Source organism: Mercenaria mercenaria, chromosome 11 (assembly GCF_021730395.1).
Source record: "Mercenaria mercenaria strain notata chromosome 11, MADL_Memer_1, whole genome shotgun sequence".
NCBI lineage: Eukaryota > Metazoa > Mollusca > Bivalvia > Venerida > Veneridae > Mercenaria > Mercenaria mercenaria.
Window position 1 is genome coordinate 45,969,596 of NC_069371.1, and position 10,897 is coordinate 45,980,492.

General features: G+C 33.2%; 1 protein-coding gene across 4 annotated transcripts; it reads right to left on the bottom strand.

The window, feature by feature from the left end:
* Nucleotides 1-282: 282 nt before the first annotated feature.
* Nucleotides 283-7,994, bottom strand: LOC123531667 (uncharacterized). Of its 4 annotated transcripts, XM_053517333.1 has the most exons (4): nt 7,798-7,994; nt 5,136-5,207; nt 3,212-3,504; nt 283-1,987 (listed from the first exon to the last, which is right to left on the bottom strand). In XM_053517333.1, the coding sequence occupies exons 3-4, from the start codon at nt 3,501-3,503 to the stop codon at nt 1,479-1,481; spliced, it is 801 nt and encodes a 266-aa protein (XP_053373308.1). In that variant the 5' UTR covers nt 3,504; nt 5,136-5,207; nt 7,798-7,994; the 3' UTR covers nt 283-1,478. The 4 variants fall into 4 exon arrangements, with proteins under 4 accessions (XP_053373308.1, XP_053373306.1, XP_053373309.1 ...); XM_053517331.1 differs by lacking the exon at nt 5,136-5,207; XM_053517334.1 differs by lacking the exons at nt 5,136-5,207; nt 7,798-7,994 and adding an exon at nt 4,892-5,034.
* Between the last annotated feature and the right edge of the window lie 2,903 nt (nt 7,995-10,897).

The following is a 10,897-nucleotide window of genomic DNA, read 5'->3' on the forward strand; positions in this document are numbered from 1 at the left end:
GAATAGTCGGTGTAATATTTTTGAAACAAAAATTCATTGTTTTTGTGATGTTTAATTCTGAAATCATTCATGCATGTGTGAAAATGGAATAAATAATATAGTTTATATCACCATTTCCAGATAATGATTTGATGTAATACACAAGGAAAACAATGAAAATTCTTTCTCTATTAACGTTTTGCGGATTTTTGATGGAAGAAATCTTCTTTCGGAAATTCGAAATGGCTTTTACATGTAATTTGTCAAGACGACTGCATTTTTAAATTTGAAACATAGATAAAACCCGTTGAATTTCTCGAATTTATTTTGTCTCGAGTTTAAAACAGTTTCACAATTTAACAGTATCAATTACGGAACATTCAGCCAATCAAAGTAAAACACCAATATCATTATCTTCCCAATATGATTCAACATACAAATGCTCTTCACTTATACTGTTTGAAATACTTTCAAATACTTATTCCGGTCAAAGTAGGATCAAAAAGGGGGATATTATTGAATATTGGTAGATTGTTTTTGCTATTAAAAATTTATCCGTTGAAGTCATGTATGATGAAGTATTGACTAAACAGTGACTTCCCATGCAGTATCATGTTTATATTCTGTATATCTCTAATCATGACAAAAACATGTACAATTCATTCAGAGGCCTCCGTGACCGAGTGGTTAAGGTCACTAACTTAAAATGAACTCCTCACCTATGTGGGATCGACCTCGCTCGGGTAGTTGAATTCTTCCTGTGAGGAAGCTCTCCAGCTGGCTTGCGGAAAAAAGAGTGGTTCTACCCAGGTGCACGTCCGCTATGAAAACATACACAAAGTGGCACCTGGTGTCTTTCTCCACCATCAAATGTGAAAAGTCGCCATACGACTTATAATTGTGCCGGTATGAGGTTAAACCAACAAGAAATCAAAAAAAAAAAAAAAAAAAAAAAAAAAAAAACCAATGGATTCAACAAGTTTAAGTAACAAGTCACAATTCTAGATTAAGTAATATTCCCGACTGTTTTATGTTTGCAAATATTCACAAATAATGCTCCTTGCGTGTATTCTAAATATTTACTATTATTAATCTGCATCAGGTACTCACATTTCGCGAATTCCACATACCACGGATGATGCCGTCAACCATGACATAAACCTACCCAAAGATTACCAAATCGTAACACGAGTAAGTAAAAATACAAATGAAAATAGGAATGTAGCGCGCTTAGATTCTCATTCACTTATTGTTTTATAGACCATAGTCAGGTCCTAACTGAATTTTAAGACAAGTCTCAAAACACCAACATCGAGGTAAACGTATTTGATTCTATGCTTAATGCAACGCAAGAGTAACACTTCGGCTGCCACGGATCTCAAAAGTTAATTAGACTCATTAGCATAGAACTATGTAAATTCTAAATAGAGGCACGCATGATTATGATGTCACGGTGTCTTAACAAGAAACAGTGCTATTATATTTAGGATACCTGGCTGTCAACTGTCATCCGTTAAGTGGGAATAAATGAACAGAATAGGGCGTCGCTTGTGTAACTTAGATTGCTTGTTTCTTCTGGTTTGTGTCAGCTTTCGTTTTCTTCTTTTATGAACTAGAATTATCTTTGCCTTTTTATCACAACCAATGCATTGTATAAAAAATTGTAATGTGTTTTGATGTGAGTCTAATGCAGTCTGTATAAATTCTTTTGGAACACTTAATTTTAGAGATTTAGTTTTTCTTATCTTAGATTTCACTGACGCAATCACTGTATCCGGTTGTCCATTTGATGTTATATTTGACACCAGAAGATTAATTTCTTTAAACTTCTTTTTGCGCCTGCGTTTCTTCTTTTTTGTAGAATTACCATCTCTTGTCGCCCTTTTGTCGGTTCTAGACTTCCTCACTTTAACTCTAAGCAGCAGGTTGACATTGTTAACTTCAATTTGTTTTCCATTTACCCTGTTGAAAAGGTTGAACTGGATTATGTTTTCGTCTGTAAAATTATCTGAAGAATAGGTCGGAAATTGGTTTAGAATCATGAATGCGCAATACTCTCACATGTGACCATTATTCATTTACAACATGTAATGAGATTGTAATAATTGTGGTTTCTTTAAACCTTATTTTAGTCATTAGCACTTGCATTTCTTATAGAGATGTAACTCTACGCCATGTGTTTTGTAGCGTAGATAAATCCAGACTGTACGGAAAGTGAAATATTTCACAAAATGTTGGTTGAATGCTTAAATGTGAATGATCAGATTAATAATAATATATCATCAAGAAGTGAAATTTTGTGTTGAAATTTTGGCCAAACTAAATTTTGAACAAAATATTACGATTTCACTATTCGTACATTTTATATTGTTTTTACCCTGTCTGTCCGTCCGTCAGTCCGTCACACTTCATTTCCGATTAACAACTTGATAACCTTTTGATCAAGAACCAGCAAATTTCATAAGGTGGTAGGACTTACAGAGTAGATGACCCCTATTGTTTTTTCTTGTCACTTGATCAGATGTCAAAGTCACAGGGGTCTGAACATGGAAAACCGTTTCTGATCAGTACCCCTATTGCATTTCAGACATTAAGCCAACCATCATAGAGATATATAGACAAATTTGATTTAAGACCATGGGAAAACTACACAATCAAAATATGCAAAGATATTATTAAATTCAGTTTATAGCATAAAGTGAAAAAATACAGACGCGTACTTTGCTTTATTCAACGAGCAAATATAATCTAGAAGGATACAGAGGGGTAGATATTGAATATTCACTGATGTGTGGTCAATGTTAAATTAACTTTATATTTGTTTCGGATATTATACTGGAAAAAGAAGTTAGTTTATTTTTTATCATGATTTTCGGTTATAAGAGATTTCCTCGTTTGTTAATTCTGGACATTCATATTTTTGATAACTTATTAGAATTGGCCTGTGGTCATTAGTTACATAAAATTGTATCATAGCGTTACTCTATTTATACAGCAAAATGGGGGAAAATTCAAATGCACCCTATGCAAAATGTAAAATTTTATCAAAACCTATCAGAGGGTCGTTGGAATTTTCGTAACGTATACTAGGTTTCTTCTGACCTCTTAGAGAAGAATAAAACTGTAATTTTATTGTGAGGGGTTGGGGAGTGCGATGCCGTAAAATATGGGACAGACATGTGAAGAAAAAATATAAAATGATTTAGTTTTCCAAATACTGCACATTTCTTACCAGGCGGTTCAGAGTGATAGGAGGCAACATCCGTTATTTTGTACTCGAATATTTGATCATCAGTTTCATGATTAGACATGGCTGGATGTGATTGAGTCGTATGGTGGTATCTGAGAGAGTCAGTTATCCCAAGGTGACGTAATATTTCTTGCTTGATTAAAGCCACGTGACGCAAAGGCTCGATATGGTGTGGACGAAGTTCGGTTCTTGGTGCCAGAAGTCGTACATCGCTTAGATAACATAAGCAGTGTTGTAACAGAAGAAAGACAACAATCGCTATTCCAAGGTCCATTCTGTAATAGAAATGCAGTTTAAATGTCACGAGAAGCATTTACATAGTTTATAATTTACTCCTATTGTTTATATGTTGAATTTAATTTAATCTCATTTCATTTTGTTAGGTTTAACGTCACACCGACATATGGCAACTTTCCGAGTTTAAAATTTAGAGGAAGACCCAAGGTGCTTCTCCGTGAATTATTTCATCCTAGATGTGATCAAGCCAGCTGGGTGGCTTCCACACATGAAAATTTCAGCGCCCCTCATGGCTCAAACCAATATGAATGAGAGGTAAGTGATTTAAAGTCAGCAACCTTAACCACTCTGCCTCGAAGGCCACTTTATGTGTTGAAATGCCCAGCAAAGTAGTCAAAATCCTTAGCCTTTTATAACATTAAAATCATATATCCAAGTGAAGATTGAAATGATTTGCTTAATTAAACAAATCGTACAAATAGATTGCAACAGAAAAATTCTGTCAATGGAGCCAATATCATGTAATAATAGGATCACTATGATTGATTTTTCTTATCTCCGTTCCAGAAGGTATTTGGCTTTATCTGTGCATATCATTTTGTTCATTATAATAACAATAATAAAATCCATATCTCCAGGATGTAAAATATTATCGTATTATTAATTCGTATGAAGAATATGTTTAGAACGTACGCCATAACCATGTTTGCACAAGCCAAGGTGCGTATATACGAACTTTTCACCATAACTCATGCCAGAAATTGAATTGTGCTTGAAAATAATGAAAATAACAGAAGTTTTGAAGCAGAGTATATATATCAGTATCAGTATAAAAGAAATACACAGAGTTACTAGTAGAAAAATATACCGTTCTTAAAGGTAGGAATGGTTGATCTGCTCAAAGTAATTAAGTAGATAAATCGTATCCAGTGCAATGGTACATCAAATAGAATCCAATCCAATCCATTTGCAAAACTGTTTTTAAATTTAACGATATTTCCAGTGAATCTTATGTCATTTGCACGACAAAATTATCAATACGAAATTTTATACTGTATCGCAAAAATTAAATAAAACTTTCCGCGTCATGTGCCACCATTGCAATAAAAATAGTCCGTCTTATGCAATAACATTGAACAAAAAACAGTCCGTTTGATGAGACAATATTTAAAACACAACTTGACCCTATTGTGCCACAGATTTAAAAGTAAGTCAATAAAAGAAATAGTTCTAGTCTACTTTGAACGGCACAATTTGAAAATAAAATTTATCCGTATAGTGCTACAATACTACAAATAAATCCAATACAAAAAAAGAACTAAATTCAGTAGCTCTTTCATGCAGTTACACAGAAAATAAAACAGACTGTTTGATAACTTTCAGGTTGTATCAGTCTGAGAGTATTTACAATAACAGAAATTACACCTGTAGTCTCTGAGAGAACGTAGCTATTCCAACAATTTCAGATGTTATCCAGACTGACAGAAAAAATATGGCAAAAACGACAGCATCCGATGTTATACAACTAATAGCATTATCACAGAAGCTGTAGCATGTCAGACAGACATTTTGTTACTTACGGACTGATATGTTTTAGTACAGGTAGCATACAATTGTTTCAGCACTCAAATTCTAAAAAGGATTTTCTTTAGCTGATACAAAAACTTACGGTGTTAAAAGTAAAGAAGAATGTCATTTAGTCCTCAGCCCCTGGTTAGGTTAACTGGCCGGCGTAACATAACTAAAATACAGTTGAAAAACGGCGTTAAACCAAAGAACAGAAACAAAAACAAAATAAAAATAAATTAAAAATAAAACAAAGAATAACTCCTGTTGACTTCATTGCATATTCGTACAAATATTGTTCACTCACAAAGGTAAAAGGCTTTTTTTTTAGACAGACGTATTCGTTTCTCATATCATTCCCTCCTGAAAATGATTCAATATTTTTTTTTTCAAGATATTGGTTAAGTGATAAGGAAAGCATATTACAATAAATACTTAACGGCCTTCTCATAAGAGAATAAAATTATCTAATTTTAGTAGTTTGAACTCTATATTCTGAGGTATTTCTGAAATAAATAAGACAAAACAGATGAAATAACATGTTAACCCCTATCATGATGAACATGAGTGATTCTGCCTTTGCGACCAATGCCGATCAAGATCAATCTACACATCCGTGAAGTCTGATCATGGTCTGCGCTGTTCGCAATTCAATCAGTATTCTTTTGGTATACACCCCTTTTAACAGTTAATGGTACTGTCCAACTTGAAAGATGGACAAGTTCATTATAGATATTTAGCAGGGTAAGAGTTAATTTCAGTTCGAACTGAACGTAAACAAATTATAGAATATCTAATAATATAGCATAAAATCAAATTTAACCATTTTGCAATAATTCACAGATCACATAGTTATGAAAGATATCGAAGAAACGAGATTATTCCTGCAAATGTATATATTACCTACTTGACCAAGAACACATATATTCCCTTCTTATAAGGAGCATATACAGCCTAAAAGTCGCAACAACTTACTTAAATATAATGCCTATAATTACAACAGAAGAAGGTAAAAATCCAAGGACATAAATTATTAATACTACTTTTCCATATCATATTCATACGCACATCAATTAGAATTCTAAAGCTGATTTAGAACAATCTAAAGGTCTGTATCGTATCACAGTTTCGCTTAAAGTACACAGCTCTAGTTTTTATTCAACCCACGATCGTGTACACTATCTAATACTGCTTACAGCTGAATCTTCCTTTTATCAGGAACATATTCTGTACATAAGCAAGACAAGACTTTTTGACCTTTGCGAATGTTGAATAGAGATTCTACTTATCGCAACGAAACTGGTGCGTTGTAAAATATACAAACTTATTAGCGTATTATTAATTAAGTTTATATTTCAATTAGTACGTTCAATGAATTCCAGATTTCTCCTATGTAGTATCCAAAACCCATTTAAAATTCGGCAGAAAATATAAACGACTTATGCAAAAAGGTAATGCATTTTTATATCAGCAGTATTCAGTCAACATGCTTAATCACAGAATGTTCATGTACATGCGGGGATGTTCAAACAATACGTAGACTGACTCTTCAACTCTGTTTACGCTATTTGTAATTTAGTATGATTCTAACCATTATAACCAGTAATAGTTCCGCTAGCACCTTAAAATATAATGATGTAACACAATACAAATTCCAGGTAACGTGATAACCCAGTCGAAGAGATTGCATCTCAAATGTATAATAAAAAAGAGTACCAGAAACAAAGTTGATGTTATGACGTCGCTGACAAATAATCATGAAACGTTTATAATGAAAGGAAACAATTTTAGACTTCGTCAATTTGTAGTAAATACATTATTTTTCAAAACTATACAATTTTAAGACGTCTTTGTGGCTGGTTTTGAAGTAAAGGCATCAGTGTACCATTTCTTTCTCTCAACTTTTCTCGAATGCATAATTCAATAAAAACAATCAGTTTATCGACAGGCATTATCCAATATAGCCAATAAAATTCTGTGGATACACATAAACAAAGACAATCACTTTATTACTACTGAATTGAAGAGACAAAATGTTAAGACTTTTAAAAGGTAGAAACAGCAACAACTATACATTCGATTAGTTTATTTCAGCTAACCTACAGTAGAACGGATATCAATTTACGTCTGCCTGACAATTTACCGCATTGAAATCGTTTTACAATGGTTAACTCACCTTGGCAGAAACTTTAATGTAACAGGATTCTATGAATGATATGTACCTCAAGTTCTATTATTATTCAAAATTTCACAAACGTTTCTAATTATAAATATCTCTTCTGTTGACAGTTGCCGATGCTTGTGATAATAAAATGAAAATATTTTTGAGCGGCACCAAATTATACTTTAAAATTCTTGTTATTTAAGAATTACAAAATGAGTTTTCCGCTGGTTGATTTCTATCAAAAAGCAATAACATCTGAGCGGTCTGATGGTTTAAAAATGCTGTATTGCCAGAAAGATATTAACATGCAGTTTCTCTCTATACTGTTTCACAACGAAATATTTGTAAGGGTACTTTTGTCAATCAAACTTGTATAATTTTCTTTATGCTAATCGGCAATTGGTTGAAACAATAAATAAGAGCAGTAAATAATAATGTGTATTTAAATAGCAATCAGAATTCTAAAGTTAGTGCATGACATAATTACTTAAGGATAAGTAAAACATAATTGTACCTCTCATTTCTTTCATAATTATTTTCTAAGATAGAACTACAATATTAACTTTTGTGAAACAAGTATCTAATATTTCTGTTAAGTTACCTTTCTCTTTGATCGCAGAAAAATCTCGTAATATTCCAACATATAAGTATTGCAGTGTATTTGTATAAATGTTTGTATTCTGAAAATTCTGTTCTAAATTACACCACACTGCTCTAGTATGAGCTCTTGCCGTTTTATGTATTATGTGAATAATTCTTAAAAGCTTAATGACATGTTCGCGCATGCCCGATATCTCATCATATTTTATAAATGTATGCAACTACAAATAATGTGCAACTAAACCTGGAAATCTCATTCCACAAGCCGTTGAACTCTCGTCGCATATGAGTGCATGCAGGCGAGTTAGACAGAAGTATTGATAAATAGCATAATATAAAGATAAAAATGATTTTCCGGAAGCACAGAGCACAGCAAACACAGTCAGAGCCATACTGTGCAAAGTAGACCTTTCGCAAATAGTAACTTTATTTGAAAGATGTAGCCGGCGGAGTGCTTCAAAAAGAAAAAAAAGCACAGTTTATATTATGCAAGATATAAAATGGGGATTGTGTAGAAAAAGTGATTGAGGGCGGGCTTGGGGGATAGGAAAGAGCAAGGATGAATATTCTACAGGGAAAGCCAAGTTTCAATAACGCAGCCTCCCTAGACTACAAACAGCGTTGTAAGCATGGACGCCAATATGACCAACGCACACACAAGCACGGTATATGGTGGGTATTCATTCATAAAAAAGTACAGGAGATAACGTTATAATACAAGATAATGTACATATTACATCTAATACAAAACTGACAAAAAGCAGATTGAAAAGGGACACCGCCTTGGAACGGTGAGTAGTATATAAACAGAGGAAGCTAAGGTGAAACGCGTATTTGTTATGCCAAGTTCGCACGTACCCAAAAAGTTTGACAAAATAATGTAGGTAAAATAACTCCCCACTGAGGTAGACCCTATAAAGTGTGACAAAATTCCAGGTTATTCGAAGTAAAACATATAAAATAGGGTCAATCTGAGACATCAATACACTAATGTACTCAACAATTTGTCTGAGGTCAGAACAACAAGGCAAGATAAAATTTACTCTCTCCGTTCATTTAGTGGGCATCATGAAGTCTTCTACTTACATAAGACAATCAAATAACTGTATAGGAGTCAGTCACCATACATGGATTGTGCTTTACGATCTTTTTCATTGTATCCCTTTTAGATAAATTTTCTAACAAATTTTACCAATTTTTATTAAAATCAGCATTATCATTATGTTTAACTACTTTAAATAATTACAATCTATTTAAGGCTTAGCCTTATATTTTGAAAAACAAATCCAACAATACTAAATGCTGTTTCACATAAAAATTGAACAGCATATAAAAACATGTACATTATTCTACAAAACAATAGTCAGTATACTGATATATACATTGGATTTCGGAAAAGGACTGCATAAATAGGCCACACTTTCGGACATATAAAATGGACTTACATAAAAATGTGTTCAGTTTTATGCTATGAAAATGCAGGTTCAGCATTTTGACTCATGAAAATTCAAAACTGAAAATTTTAGTGTCCGCGGAGTGCTTTCTTCACAATAAATATAATTTAATGATGCCTTGGAAACGTCTAACAGACTAAGACATTCTTTGAAACGTTACCACCCGGAATGCTGCAATATTAATTCAATTAAAACGAACAATTACGGAAAACAACTAACCATTTCTGCTATGTGTAATTACAGAAACGTTATTTATTGTTAGAAAATAAGCAAGAAATTACTCTTCTTATTACCAATTTGTGCAATGTCCTACAATATTGCTGAGCTAAGGTTAAAGCATGGTTATTATCCTAATTACTGAAAATATGACATATGCGTGGACAGCTCTTTAACAACAAGAAATAATCGTTTTCCTAGTTACTGTGCAGTAATAAAGGGAAAAATGCTTATTTCTTGATGCAACAAAGTTAATTATATTTTTTTTTGTAATTATGTCGAGTCAGTATTATGATAGAATCCGAACGTAAACTAGTCCTTTTTCTCTCCATTTCACAAAATATGTTTTCATTTTGTACTAAGACACTTTATATTATTATATCTAATTATGAGTGATGTGGGTAGTTATTGATTTCAGTACTGTCAATGAATAGACTGATTCATACTGAATATGTTTTTATGTTACTTAGATGTATCATATACTTTCTACAGCTCTTTGCATATATCTGATTTGCTTAGGTACTAAAATAAGATGATTCAAACAGAATGAAATAAAAAAGTATACACTTTTCGTTTAGAACATTTATTGGCAGCGCAGCGATAAGACGTATTGATATGATATACATATACTGGCAATCAAAAAAGTGTACTTGTCCTAGAACTGGAATAAGGTATAAATATAAAGACATCAACACAGTTGTGCATGACAAGGAAACCATAGTACAACTTAAGCATAACAGGTTCCTATGCCTGCTTTTCAGGGGCCTACGTGTCCGAGTGGTTAAGGTCGCTGACTTCAGATCATATACCCCTCGCCGATGTGGGTTCGGGCCTCTCTCAGGACGCTGAATTCGACATGTGAGATAGTCATCCAGCTAGCTCACGGAAGGTAAGTGGTTCTACCAAGGTACCCTTCTTTGATGTAATTATGCAAGAAGGGTACCTGGAAAAGAAAAGAAAGTCGCTATATGACCTTAATCGTTTGGGTGTGATGTTAAACCCAACAACAAATGCCTGTTGTTCATTAAGGAGGAACCACACTATAACTTTTTTTCAGAACCCACGTTATTGACTGGTACCAACAAAAACTGGAAGATATTTCTGATTTAGATCTGTGTATATTTTTACGTTTAATGCATCAGTGACGTTTCCATGACGTCGCAAACATGACCACTTCGCGCATGTTTGACGTCAGATATACGGGGACAAAATCTGCCTTGAAATTATTGTACCGGCAATATTTTTTAACGTAAACCCATGAATTACACGTGAAATGAAAGCTGGCATGGAACTCCAGACGATGATTTAATCGGAATTGTTCTACGTTTTCGCGTAATAAAATGAGAGCCAAAAAACGAGTTTTCTTTTTACTTAAATTTTCCACAAAAAATAGCTTCGCTCAGCATTATAAAAAAATCCATTCGTAATTTT